This window comes from Rhipicephalus microplus, chromosome 8 (genome assembly GCF_043290135.1).
Source record: "Rhipicephalus microplus isolate Deutch F79 chromosome 8, USDA_Rmic, whole genome shotgun sequence".
NCBI classification, from domain to species: domain Eukaryota; kingdom Metazoa; phylum Arthropoda; class Arachnida; order Ixodida; family Ixodidae; genus Rhipicephalus; species Rhipicephalus microplus.
In genome coordinates, this window is record NC_134707.1 from 3,268,329 (window position 1) to 3,283,484 (window position 15,156).

At 48.3% G+C, this 15,156-nt stretch overlaps 1 protein-coding gene across 3 annotated transcripts in view; it reads right to left on the reverse strand.

The window, feature by feature from the left end:
- Positions 1-15,156, reverse strand: part of LOC119163948 (Gustatory receptor 68a) — a 93,924-nt gene that overhangs the window by 62,032 nt on the left and 16,736 nt on the right. For all 3 annotated transcript variants that reach the window (XR_012885436.1, XR_012885437.1, XM_075870770.1), the window contains exon 2: positions 3,573-3,839. Coding sequence is in view for 1 of the 3 variants with exons in the window: in XM_075870770.1 (XP_075726885.1) it covers positions 3,573-3,839 (267 nt within the window). In the remaining 2 variants the exon portion in view is untranslated. The remainder of the gene's footprint in view (positions 1-3,572; positions 3,840-15,156) is intronic.

Below are 15,156 nucleotides of genomic sequence, written 5' to 3' on the forward strand. Positions count from 1 at the left end.
GCAATCCCACGGAGCGTGTACACATTGTACGGATGAAACCGTACTACGACCGATTCCAAACCTAGCCACCCCAATACCTTGACGTACTGCAACCTCATTTTTACAAACTTGCACACAAAAAAAAAAAAAAAAACAGCCTCATCGCAAGCATCGGGGCGATGCCGCTTGAGAGGGGGGATAATGCCACGAGGAATTGTTAAGGCGCAGTACAACGCAGACGTTGTTAAAAGAGGAACGCTGACGGCATCGCTACGACTCATGAAGCCCGCCGGAAGGCACGAGCCGGCCCAGCCTGTGCACGAGCTGCTACCGAGCAGCGGAAAAGAAGAGAAGAAGAGGACGACGAGCGTTCGCTGCTTTCTCCCAGCTACTGTGTAGTTCTTTTGGCTTTGGGCACAAGTTCGCCCTTATTAAACCTTGTAAATAGGACGTCCCGGTTGTGAGGTTGTTATATCCGTTACAATATATATATATATATATATATATATATATATATATATATATATATATATATATATATATATATATATATATATATATATATATATATATATATATATATATATATATATATATATATATATATATATATATATATATATATATATATATATATATATTATTTGTGTACATCCCTGATGCTTCATGATAATATCGTGAGGTTTTGATGACCGCCCCTCATAGCGGGTTCGTTGGTGACGCATATGCGGCCATTTTGTAAGTTTTTGTACCCGAAGTCATCATAACTAGCCAGACTGTTATGTCAAGTCGCCAAAATTAGTACTGTAACTTGACTTTAACCTAGGGTCGAAATCGGTAGATGCACCATGCGAGAATCCACGTTAATATTAAAGTAAAATATCTTATTGCTGAGCTTCATAATTGTCTGTAAACAGGACAATTGTATTGCAGTCACCCTGCAAAAGGGGTTCCGGTATGCCTACAAGTTTTAGAAGACCACTGGGGTCATTCCCGCTATGAATGTGAGCACAGTTAATGTACGAGCAACAACGATATTTCGTTGGAAGTAGAAGTACTATCGGCATCAAATGAAACGCGAACAGCGGAGCTCGTGTTTCAAGTATTATAAACAGCATAGTGTTCGCCGTCCAGCCATCCCCATTGACAGGCCTAGCGTAGTTTTTTAGAGCTTACAGCAAATAATATACAAACAATGAACGCAGTTACTGTAACTTTGTGTCACAGTGCATAGCCTTTGAGATGGCAAACGCGCAATAACGGGCGCGCAGCGGTAATTTTAGAGGTCATGCTCTGTGTCGCCATATTTGCGTTGGTTAGGCTAGGTGGTAACAGCTGCAGCCCAATTTAAAGGGTACACCCATATCAATCCATTTATCCATCCACTTATCACATCATCATGGCTACATTCATCTAGTTATAATAGCAGTCAGCGACCACCACGAAGGAAGGAAAGCATATAGTTTCTCAAAATTAACTAGAGGGCACTCTGGCGCTGCGATTGTTCAGCGACCATGGGAATGATGGTATGGTGGCTAATGATGGGTAGTAAACACATTTGCCTAGTCTTCGTACTTGCGGGTGGCGAATCGTACTTGCGGCTTCGTTTATTGCTGGTTACGATTTCGTTTTAAAGAAAAGAACAAACCCTTGTAAACTTCGCGACCTTATTTGAAAAGGTAAGCCGAAAAAAATAGGAAGGTGAAGCGCAATCGCTGAACATTTGCTGCTTCTTGTTTTGAGAAAAAAAAAAAGCTTTAAGACACATGAACACACACGGAGCCAAAGGCAGGCCAGAAGTACGAAGATTAGACAAATGTGTGTATTACCCATCATTCCCATGCTCGTTGAAGCGCCGTGCGTTGCAGCTCCAGAGTTTTCTCTAGTAAGTATTGTAGGAAACTCTATGAAGGAAAGGTTCCTTCCTCCGTGGCGACCACAATACAGTACACCATAGAGTTTCTCAAAATTAACTAGAGGGCACTCTGGCGCTGCGATCGTTCAGCGACCATGGGAATGATGGGTAGTATAGTACACACATTTGCCTAGTCTTCGTACTTGCGGGCGGCGAATCGTACTTGCGGCTTCATTTATTGCTGTGTTTTGATTTTGTTTTGAAAGAAAGATTCAACCCTTTTGCACTTCGTGACCCAATTTAGAAAGGTAATTCGAAAAAAAAATAGGGTGGTGAAGTTCAATCACTGAACATTTGCTGATTTTTGTTTCGTGAGAAAACAGCTTTAAGCGACACGAACACACGGAGCCAAAAGCAGGCCAGAAGTACGAAGTTTAGACAAATGTGTGTACTACTACTACTACCCATCATTCCCATGCTCACTGAAGCGCCGTGCGTTGCAGCTCCCATAGACACTAGCGCCAGAGTTCCCTCTAGTGTATATTAAAAAACTCTATGCAGTACACCACATGGAGGAAGAAAAACTTTTTTCTTTCCTGCATGGTACACCGTAAGCACGGTACACCGTAAGACAATTGTAAACGCGTGCGCGCGCGATTACATTGAAAAAGCCGCGCATTCAAAGAAAAAAAGTGCTCAAAGTCACGAGGCCCGCGTGACGTTTTTCTGTGGCCCTGCCATCCCTCCCTGTTTAGCTTCCAGCGCTTTCGTCGGGACGAGGGGAGAGAATACGATTGCAGCATGCGGCAAACCTTCGTAAGTCCCACTGCACGGATTCTTAAAAATGTTGCGGCGTTGAATTCGTGAGGCAATAAGCTCTTCCAGCGAATCCATTCCATGGTTACTTGAAAAAGTGTTTCAGGGCCCATTTAAGGGCACGACCACGCTAGCAGCGAAAAAACATGCGCTTCGTGCTACGCGCCAGCACCTTCACCTTGGCAAGCACGTCACCACACGTCAGCATCTCACGTCTGAAGCATCGAGAGCGCGCGTTTTTCATATTATTATTATTATTATTATTATTATTATTATTATTATTATTATTATTATTATTATTATTATTGTTGTTGTTGTTGTTGTTGTTGTCGGTCACTCATTTGTTGCGCTGCGGTATGTCTCAATCAAAAACTCGACGTGGAGCGGTGGCATTGTTGGTGTTTAACGTCCCAAAACCACCATATGATTATGACAGACACCGTAGTGAAGGGCTTCGAAAATTTCGAACACTTGGGGTTCTTAAACGTGCACATAAATATAAGCACACGGGCCTCAAGCATTTTCGTCCCCATCACAAATGCGGCCACCGCGGCCTAGATTAGATCCCGTGGCCTGCGGGTCGGTAGCCGAGTGCCTTCGCCACCGTGGTGGGTCACTATACCTCAAGTTGAACATAAACAGCAGATCAACAGAAGGTCACATTCAGATTCTTAGAAAACGCATGCAACAAAATCTTGAATGCGTGTCCTAGCACGAATTACCATGTCGCCCTATGCTAAATCGAGACTATTTGTTGGTCCAGTTGGTACTTGCTTAATGACATACTATATCCGCGAAACACAAACACAGAGTAAAGGAACACACGACGACAAGGACAGGTGTATTTCTTTACTCTGTGTTTGTGTTTTGCGGATAAAGTACGCCCTATGAAGTCGGAGAATGGGTGGGGTATACGGCTTACCCAAATGGTAGCACCATATGCACAGCGGGTACAGCAGGTACAGGCTGGCTCTCTTTGCCCTTACGCGTTGTGGGTCGGTGGACGCGAGGTTCTCCAAGAAGCAGCAGCCGAGAAGCCGCTGTGCGCGGCCAATGACGCGGAATCCAGCGTAGAAAGGCCGGCACTCGGTGCGCAGCTGCAGCGCCTTGCTGGGCACGGCACTTTGCTCGGGCACCACTCGAGACTTGTCCCGGCGAAGCATCTCAACCAGCAAACTGACAAGTAAAACTGAAAACACGCAAGATATGGTCAAGCAATGAAAGTACACTTGCTCTGTTCACGTGATAACAAGAAATTTTGATATCCTGCAGCCCGGATTTTTCTGTATTCGACAATTGCAGATGGCCGCGTTCTTGCAGAAACTCATCGCTTTCTGGCGCACGCTGCCGACAGGCGTCAGAAGGCGTTGCCGTCGACTAAAAGCTAGAGATACTGTATATGACACAACTACAGGAGCCATAGGGTAGCGTATACAGTTTGGGTTAGGTTAGATCGCTCCGCGCGGGCAAGTCTATTTTCATGGGCGAAGCTAGCGCGGATGGAGGTTGAGAAAGAGCTGCAACCCTCCCCCTCTTCCCTCGTTTATTTTCAATTCAACAGCCTGAACTGAGAAGAGACATCATGCATGACATCCCCCTGCAACGGCGCGATATGAGTGGTCTACCTGCAATTTTTGCAATTTCGTTAGCATCGCTACTTTGCCTGCGGCAGTGTTTGGCACCTCGCCATCTTCGCAGTTCTCACCACTACTCCCAAAGCCACGGTAGACAGCGATGAACATACCGATGACGTAATACGTGACGTTTCTGTACAGGTCGCTTGACTTGTTGGAGCAACAATAAATTAATAGATTCTCCGGGCAGTGCGGAAAGGGCCTGTTGCTGTGGACTCGCCCGCTTCTTTTCACGCGTCTGAGGCGTTGCCCGGTCTGTCTGAGCGAACGCATCGACCGAGTGGCTATTGAATGCCACCCATCGATTATTTCTTTCTCTCACGAGGGCTGCATATTCAGTGGGCGTGATTATAAGAGAGAATAAAAGTGCTTACGAATAAGCCTCTCGTAGCCCAATTAATTCAGTCCATAAGTATTGAGCTTCGCTTCATATCCATAATCTTGAAAACGAGCCACCGTGGGAGCTTGGTCGCTAAGGCGCACTGTAAGGAAACACAGGTTTCTTGTTACTTCTTTAAGAGTCATGGCTTGCCACATATCTACGTTAACTCTCTCTCCAAAGATATTAATGTGTTTGGCAAGTCCACGTGTGTTTCCTTAAAGGGCGTCGCTGAAGGCCGCGGGCTCCGTTCCCGACATAGCCTTGGCCGCTTGTCAACAGAGCGGAATGCAAAAAAAAAAAAAGAAAGTTGCGTAGCTTGCACTGCATGCAGGTGAAATGCGGCCACCTAGGTAGTCCTAGTAGATGTTTTGCTATCTCCTCAATTTCTTTCTCTCTTCTGTTTCTTTTGTACGTCTTCGTTGCCTCAATCTATTTCTATTTTTCTTTCTACATCTTCCCTGCTCTTTCTCGCTACCTTTTTCCCTCTCCTTTTCTCAATTTCTTCCTTTACCTTCTTCTCACATTCTTCTTCTCCCTTTCACTTCCCTTTCTCGCCTACAATACCGGGCTATGCAATGCTACTGCTAGCATGTCTGGATAGCCAAGTGGGTAAGACGCTCGCCTTCTGAAAGCAAATTCTGATTTTGTGTCGCGAAGAAAAAGGTTGCGATTGGCCTGGGGTGCGACAGGTGACGGCGCTGCTAGCCACGCTTGTATGACATCAGTTCGAGGATTCGCGCGCTTTGGAGGCGCAGCGCCGTATATAAAGCAACCACCATGGTAAAACTCGGCAAAAACGAAGCTCCATTGGTTATCTTGTGTGTGGTGGCTACCGATGCTGTTCTAGCAATCACGGGTGTCTGCTTTTAACGCTCATTTAAAAAATTCCGCCATATCCACGAAGTGAATGATGATGAGTGGGCGAAGCTCCGGAGGTAAACCTGGTAAACCATGAATCCTCTGTACATTTTGCCCACCCGATTTTATTACATCGCTCCCCCTAGCGTACGTCGCCGCACTAAATCGAACGATTGCCTTCAACCAATGACACGCGCCATATGTGACATCATTTCTATTTTATAAGATCTCGCGTCTTTCATCAACTACAAGTACCGCTTTCTAGTTTATAACATCTTGCATCTTTTCATCATCAGCTACAAGTACCACCATTTAGTAAACACTACAAGAACTAAACGAGAGGTGGCTACATACAGGAGACGGTACCGCCATCTAATGAACACTGCAAGAACTAAACTAGAGGTGGCTACATACAGGGGACGGTACCGCCATCTAGTGAACACTGCAAGAACTAAACTAGAGGTGGCTACATACAGGCTACAGGGGACGCACAGCCCACGCCCTAAGGAGCTTCGCCCCTAAAAAAAAGCACACAACGTTTTCTTTAAAGCTACGACCGCTTGTCTCCGCGGCGAGTGCTGCGCAATGGTGGAGTCTGCTCTGTGCCTCTGTTATATGACCACCCACCCGTAAAAAGGGAGTCGACTTTCACAGTTATCCTATAAGGGGCCGAAGTTGAGGACGAAGTGAATAGTCAAAATCCGAGAGGGAAAGCGCTCCACGCCCTCACCGACCGTGTGCAGCAAGCACTTCGCTGACAGTGACTTTTGCTATACCCGTCCTGCGCTCCACTTTTCGGTATACTTTCAACCGTGTTTTAGCGACTCGCCAGTACTCCAGCCATTCACTGACCGCAAACTACAGGCGTAGGCGACTTACACCAAGAGAGATGCCGTCCCAAAACCCATCGCGAAGGCCCCTACAGACAGGGAGACGATGACACGGGCTTTGAATAGCCTCAGGTAAGCGCGCAGCAGAGCGGCGCAGGTCATCTGATACTACAGCTTTATATATATATATATATATATATATATATATATATATATATATATATATATATATATATATATATATATATATATATATATATATATATATATATATATATATATATATATATATATATATATATATATATATATATATATATATATATATATATAGGTATGGGATATGGCACAACGGGAGCGTTGTCAACAAGGATAAATATATTTATTTCCCACCAGTTTCGGGAGAGGTCCTCCCTTCATCAGGGGATGAGTTATACTGACATGAGCTTCCAAACTTCGTTGCTGCCGCGTCCCTCTCGCCTTGAAAGATGTTTGCGAGAGTTCTAGAAGTTCTATTTATTAGAAGTTCTATTTCGCGAAGAATAGAAGAATAGAAGTAAATAGAAGTTCTATTTTCGCGAAGCCACCTCACGTGGTATACCGCCGGGACAAAAATCTGAAGGACATTCTTGTCAGAGCAAAAACAAAAACCCCCAAATTTCAATCAGGGTGCCATCCCCGCGGAAAAGCTCGATGCAAGGTATGCCCACAGATGGTCACAACACGTGAATCCAAAGCGAACTTCTCGGATTTCAAATTCTGCATAACTGAAAGCCTTAATTGTGACTCCAGTAACGTAATATACATGCTACATTGCAACATCTGCGGACAAGAATATATCGGCCAAACAGACACGCCATTTCGGCTGCGGTTCAATAATCACCGGTACCACGCCACTTCACTGCCGAAGCTACCTTTATCTAGACATCTGCGCCTGCCAAACCACAGTTCTGAAAATATCAGCGTAACTCTTTTGCAGTCCGGTTTTTCAAACAGACGCGAGCGCGAACAGCGTGAGGCATATTTTATTTTCAAATTTCGTACAGTAGTAGCCGGCATCAACGAGGACCCCGGAAAACTTAACTGCCTCCGAGAAGTAAGCCAGGAGAAAATTGGTGACAAAGATTGATAGCTGGAGACCATGCTTTTTTCTGACTGACTCGTACGTGTACACTGTCCTTTCTTGTTTTTTTCCCCACATGCACATACAAAGTGTTTATGTTCGCCTACCACTTGATGACCATTGAAGAGAAACGGACGAAGATTAAAGGTAAATAGCCGACCGACCCATTAACGGGAATTCCTTCCTTTACGCACGCCGCCCGCCGACCGACCCATTACGGGGAAACCCCTTTCTTTATGCACGCCGTCACGGACCCTCCCGGCACCGCGGCGACAATCTTGGGTGGCCCGACACACGTCAAGAACTGAACAGCACGTGATATGAACCGTATGTGGATGTAGATGGACAGTTGGCTTCGTTCTCAGTGTTGACAGTGGTTCTTCCTCTTTTTTACTTTCTTTCTTTTCTTTGTTTTTCTTTTTAGTCTTTTTTCTCCCCCTTTTTTGTTTTTTTTTTCCTTTTTCTAGTTCCCTCTCACTCTCGCAAACATCTTTCAAGGCGAGAGGGACGCGGCAGCAACGAAGTCTGGAAGCTCATGTCAGTATAACTCATCCCCTGATGAAGGGAGGACCCCTCCCGAAACTGTTGGGAAATAAATATATTTATCCTTGTTGACAACGCTCCCGTTGTGCCATATCCCATACCTTCACGAAGACTATATATATATATATATATATATATATATATATATATATATATATATATATATATATATATATATATATATATATATATATATATATATATATATATATATATATATATATATACGTAGTTTAGTAATCAAGACAAGCGCGCGCCTGGCACACTGCTTACCATCAATTCATAAGCGAAACAACGTGCTGTCGCTGTTTAGTGCACACTCACTAAATGCTCTCACATAATCTTTGTGGTTCTGTGCGCGGTATATACAATCAACGATAAATATTTGTTATATTCTGATACCCGAGCGACGGCCATGTGTGGTATTAATACGAACTACTTCATGATATGTCGCTCTCACTGAGCGAACATTGTGCAGACAAACCTCATTTGCATCAGCCAGGGGGTGCCTCCTTCCCGAAGCACACCAGCACTCACCCCTCAAGACTTTTCTTACTGCGATACAACACGGGCTTGCGCCGTGCCGACGCCCATAACTGCAGTCGAAGCACTATTATCTCAAATAGGGTAATTTGATGTTGCTTTTCATTTCTAGTGGATACCATGAACGGTCGATTGACTGCCGAAGCAGTAATTTAAACAGCTGCTCTGCAGTAATTATCTCATGTGTTGTTAGCGAATGCCAGAGTGGCAGAAATCAGCGATTCCCACACATATCCTCGTGTCCACTGTCACTATCATTGCACCACAGAAAAGATATCCTAAGGAAAGGGCACGCATGCCCTTTAGGATTGCTGTGAAAGCTAAAGTCCTTTCCACGAACGGACGAAGCACACCGAGGTACAAAGCTGTACTTCACCATATTGCGCAGCACTCGATCGCCATGGGAACGTTGTGTGGCGGGTTCACAAGTCCGCGTGTTTTCAGGACCAGAGCCGCGACAGTGATGCGATTTCCATTGATGGCATCGGCTGCGCACACTCAACAACGTGGCCTGCGTCATACACCACCACGCCGTCAATGAGACACCGCGAAGTTATGCTTTCTTTGTCTACATGCTTGCAGATGCTGGAGAAAGGCACGCTCATTGAAATTTTGAAACACCCGAACTAATTAGCATCGCACGGCGGAAGCTGCAGATGGCGCGCGAGAACACTCGCACACCGTTTCACTTTCTGACCAGCAATGCGGTCGGCGGCATCAGCGTGCTCATCGGTTATCTGGGAGGTTCCCTGGCCCTGCTGATCCATCTGCAACTAAAACAAATTCATAATTGCACCGTGAAATTTTCGACTGAGTCAAAAACATTCGTTGTGGATATTAGATGACCCTCGCGAGGCTGTCCGTTCGACAAAGTTCCCGTCCGAAGCAGACGATCTGCGAGCAGGAGCAGCGCGGTTGAGAGCGGAGTCCACAAACTGACGTCACACACGACAGGACGCCAGATCTCAAGGCTATATATTTTATCTTCCTTTATTTCTCCTTTCTCTAGCTCGTCCATCGAAGTTATTGCATCACACGCCGATTATACAGGCACACGTGTTCTGGGAGCGAAACAAAATATTAAAACAACAACGAACAAGAAGCCGTATCCCCGGAGCGCGCTCTTTCAGGAGCTTGCTCCATGTGCTCGGGGCTTGTCTCACGCCGTAACCGCTAGTTCTCCTTTCTTCTTCTAGGGGCGCAGCTGTGCTCTCTCCGGTAATATAAAGAGCGCTCACAAGATGGCGGATCTCTTTTACGCGACTCGTCATGAACGCCCTGGAAGCAGCGGCGCGGAGAGCTCGGCGTAACGCCGCAGCAGCGCGGGCTCACTGCCAAGACACTGTGGTGAGAGCTCGCGAGACCGAAGCGAAGCGGACTCGCCGACAAGCGGACCTTGCGATCAGTAGTAGTAGTGTGTTTATTGTGGAAATGACAATTATTTCTGCAGCCCAACAAGGAGCACGCGCGAGGCTGAAGGGACACATGGTGTCGCTCTCCAGTGTATTTCATACAAGCGTCCCATCGAACTTTCCACTACACTCTTTAACTCAAAGCTACCTGGGCGCCGCCATAGTCCTGTATGGGTTGTTTTTAGTGCGCGTGACCCCCCAAAAATGCACTGCCGAGGCTGTGACGTCGGCTTTTGTACTGTCGTGCAACAGCCCAGAAAGGAGGAAATTCTCCTCCGTAGAAAAGGTCTATAACTCGCTGGCTTTTGTTGCGTAGCCACCTCCGAAATCCCGCCGCTGACCTCCACTGTTGCGAAAGACGGCGACGCCGACGCGGTCCCGGAGGCGCCACTGCTTTCGACCCCGCCGGGAAGGTCACCAGCCGTTTGGTAGCGTATGTTTCTCGGCTCGCGACTGCTTCTGCGCAGAGCTGAGGAGACGAGCGGACGAGACGACGGTGAGTTAAACAAGGTTTATGTACAGCATATATACAGAGGCGTTACAATTTCGTCACTGGGGCCGGCAGAGACTCGAAGAGCCGAGCTCCTCTCTCTAACACATAGGTCAGCCTTTCGCCTAAAACCGCTGATCGCGACACGCCGCAGGGCTTCTTTTATTTACACCGGGCCCAACTAAAATGTCCAATCAGAAGCGCCGCTGGTCTTCAGAGCAGGCTCCTCCAATGGGGTTCGCCGCGCGATGCGTCAGGCCACCAGACATGAGGACGCCGGCTCGCTGTCACGTGCGACGCTGACTCAATGCACGTGGGCCACAGATGCGCCGCGCGTGTTCACGCCGTGGAGCTGTTCGCGCCCGGCGGGCTGCGGGCTGGCCTTGACCCAGATTGCCTGTTTCAGAGGCACGGACGTTTGACGAGGACTCGCTGGCATAACAGCACCCCCGCCGCCAGACAATGCACCGGAAAGACGAGCTGCTTCCACGGGGCTCGGATGTCAGGTGCGCTCGTTCGCCAGGTCCCTCCAGGTTCGCCTCCAGGGCCATGGGGAGAATACAGCTCCAGACTGTTCCGGGAACACATCCCATCATTGACGACGGATCCCCGCTCCACTGGCTTGTCGCCACAACTTGCTGGCCAACTTCGCTCGTCTCTTCTGACCATTTTCGGTTTCAGCACTTGTCGATGGTTCTGCAACTTGCTAAGAACGGTTCGACAACAGACAACACACGACACAAGCAAGTGCCCTCGGTCACCCGACAGAACACCAGACAAAGTATAGTACAACATATACCTATCTACGTGTTTATCGGAATTTTGTTCCCTCTACATCAAGAGGCACATGTGGGACAAAAGACCCCTAAAATGACAACTCAATTTTTTTTCCACGTACAACAACGTAACGGATTAGAATACCACATAAAGTTGGCCCCTTGAGATCACTCTGAACGAGAGCGCTCAGCCTAGGTCGTGATGAGGTCAAAATTTTGCCCCGAATCGCCAGCCAGAAACCGAAAGGTTAAGAAGTTACTAGCAGGAACGCACTGCTCAATGCACCTGCATTAGCGTATAGCTTTCTCTTTTTTTTTTAGCGAACGTCAAAGTTGCCCTGCCGGAGTACCACGCTCCATCTCAGTAACCGGTCACTTTTAGGCGACGATACCTATGCGGTACCAAGAGCGGCTCACACTTGCGACGTTCCACAGGAGAACAACGATACGGCTTGCTATGGATTGGCTCCTCACCGCTTAGCTCGATATCGTGTTCGATCACCCTCGTGTTTCCGGGGCGGTCCGAAAACACGTCTTCAAACTCGGAACCAATCTTTCTCAGGTCCTCTTTCTCAGGTCCTCCTTCACTTAAGCTAGGCTCTAGGTTTATCTGCTCCCGGATTACTTTCGATCCCCCTTCGATTACTTCACTAGAACTCAAATTTTCTGCTTCCTCTTCCTCCGAAGCCTTCAACAGCTGATTTACGACCGCTTGATGTTGAACATTGGGTTTCATCAAGTTGTAAATTTTGTCCGGCCGCCTTCCTAATTTCACTTCATAATTTGTATCGCAAGGCTTCGATAATACTTTGGCGGGCCCTTCCCAATGAACCTCAAGCTTGTTCCTTTTGGGTGGCTGCAGCCGCATTACCTGATTATCAACTTCAAAAGCGCGCTTCTTCCCCGATTTCTCGTAGTGCTCCTTCGACAGCACTTTTGCCGCGTTTTTCTGGCTTTCCACTAGCGCTTCAATTTGGCTTTCCACTAGCGCTTCAATCGAGAGATCCTCACTCTGCTCTTGAATGAGCGTCTCTCGATCAACTCTCGGCAGCTCGCTCCAACTTTCCGCAACAGGCGAGAGCGTTGCAACCCTCTCGCTCTGACTCAATGGCGCCACGTAGTCTCCCCTTTCTACGGAAACCGCGCCGGCCGGTTCGACGACGGGCCGCTCGCGTGACTGCTCCCATGACTCATGCGGAAACTTTCCTTTCTGGGGTTCCGTCGACCCGCCGACAAGGTCACTTGAGAGTTCACCGCATGGAACCAAGTCCAGCTTCCGCGAAAGCTTTCGCGCTTGCGATCGCGTGAGAGCCATGCACGCTAAGTTGGGGAAGAACGATTTGCCCTGCTCTTTGAGAAGCTGCTCTGAGTTGTTGGAGAATAGATAAGGAAAACGATCATTTAGCGCGGCAGACACAGCTGCTTCGGTGCAAAGCTTACCGAACGGGCCTTCAATGACAACCGTGGCGATTGGTAAGCGAACACTCTGCTCCTCGGCGACTTGCCTGATCCACGCGCATTCTCCTGTGAAGTCATCCGGAGACACCAATGAAGGATGGACAACGTCCATGGTTGCCGCTGAGTCTCTAAGTGCTCGGCACGTTTTCTGATTCACCCTAATTTCTTGGAGATACGGCTCCAACAACCGCATGTTTTTTTCTGATTCTCGGATTGTTGCGAAGGCAAATTTTTCCTGACAGTTTCTCGCGATGTGTCCTTCCTTTTTGCAGTTGTAGCAGATTAGCGGCTTCCGTTTGTTTTCCGATTCAAATGCCTGTGTGGTAGAAACCTCACTCGATCTCTCCGCTTCTGTTTGCCCTTCCCCTACACTGTCCTTCGTAAGAGACGGGTCCTTTTTGAAATTACGGTGCGGAACGGGTTTCCGTTGATCAGGTTTCCTTGAAAATCCCTCTTTCCTTTCATCCTTTTCAACGCGCACTGCCCTGCTATGCAACTTTCGGCGAGTGTAATACTCCTCAGCTAACTCAGCTGCCTTATTTAACTGTACTTCACCAAGTTTGTCCTGCAGCCAAAGTTTAACATCCTCCTCGATGCAGCGGTAGAATTGCTCCAATGCAACGCATTCCACCACTTTATCGCGGTCGTCATAAACACCTTCGCCCTTGAGCCATTCGATCAAATCGGCTTTAAGACGAAACGCGAAGTCAACGTGTGACTCATTCCCCTTTTTAGCATACCGGAACCTTTGCCTGAAAGCCTCGGGTGACAACTTATAACGTCTCAAGAGCACTTCCTTAACCTCGTCATAGCTCTCAAACGCTTCCCTCGACAAGCAAGTTATCGCGTCGGACACTTCGCCGGGAAGAAGAGCTAGCAGGTTCCGCGCCCAAAGAGACTGCTCCAAAGCATTTCGCTCACAGACGTGTTCAAACTTGACGAGATACTTCGCCATGTCCTCGCCCACTACGAACGGTGGCAGTTGATCCCGAATTCTAATACCGCTGACCTGAATCGTCGGAGAAGCTGCGCTAGGCGCCTGCGAACACTGTAGGATTGCCAATTCTATTCGTTTCATCTCGAGGCGCTCCTGTCTCTCGGCCTCCTCGCGACGTTCGCGCCTTTCAGCTTCTTCGCGTTCGCGAGCTTCTCGCCTTTCTTCACGTTCGCGAGCTTCGCGCCTTTCTTCACGTTCGCGAGCTTCGCGCCTTTCAGCCTCTTCACGAGCTTCTCGCCTTTCAGCCTCCTCACGTTCGCGAGCTTCTACTTCTCGCCTTTCAGCCTCCTCACGGCGTGCTTTAATATCCACCCAGGCCTCATCGACTTCCTCAGCCGACACTCCCTCATCCTTCATGATCTCAAGGATCGCTTGCTTTCGTTTCGCACGGCCCAAAGTAATGCCGAGTTCCTCACAAATTTCGATGAGTTCCTTCACTTTAAGGTTCTCCATCGTTCACACTAGCCTCTTGCTGTTTGCCCCTGTTAACAATTTACTTGCCGTACCCACAATAAGTCAACTAGCAAGACGCGCAAGCAACTTTTCACTCTCCCGTGTTTACCCCCTCCGCATTAACTTTGGTTTCAAAGCACTTCGACTTTGCTTGAAACGATCAAAGCTCACTCTAATGCTTCACACAGCCCTTCTCTAAACTACTACAACCTGAGCTAGAGTAGTCTGGTGAACTGAGGGGAAAACATCAGGCACTCACCGCATCGATGTCGCTGACGCCGGCCGATCCCGCAGCTGCCAACCACTGTTGCGAACGATGGCCCGATCCCACCGCTGCCACCACTGTTGCGTAGCCACCTCCGAAATCCCGCCGCTGACCTCCACTGTTGCGAAAGACGGCGACGCCGACGCGGTCCCGGAGGCGCCACTGCTTTCGACCCCGCCGGGAAGGTCACCAGCCGTTTGGTAGCGTATGTTTCTCGGCTCGCGACTGCTTCTGCGCAGAGCTGAGGAGACGAGCGGACGAGACGACGGTGAGTTAAACAAGGTTTATGTACAGCATATATACAGAGGCGTTACAATTTCGTCACTGGGGCCGGCAGAGACTCGAAGAGCCGAGCTCCTCTCTCTAACACATAGGTCAGCCTTTCGCCTAAAACCGCTGATCGCGACACGCCGCAGGGCTTCTTTTATTTACACCGGGCCCAACTAAAATGTCCAATCAGAAGCGCCGCTGGTCTTCAGAGCAGGCTCCTCCAATGGGGTTCGCCGCGCGATGCGTCAGGCCACCAGACATGAGGACGCCGGCTCGCTGTCACGTACGACGCTGACTCAATGCACGTGGGCCACAGATGCGCCGCGCGTGTTCACGCCGTGGAGCTGTTCGCGCCCGGCGGGCTGCGGGCTGGCCTTGACCCAGATTGCCTGTTTCAGAGGCACGGACGTTTGACGAGGACTCGCTGGCATAACACTTTGAACAAACGCGTTTGAAACGCACTGCAGGTTTC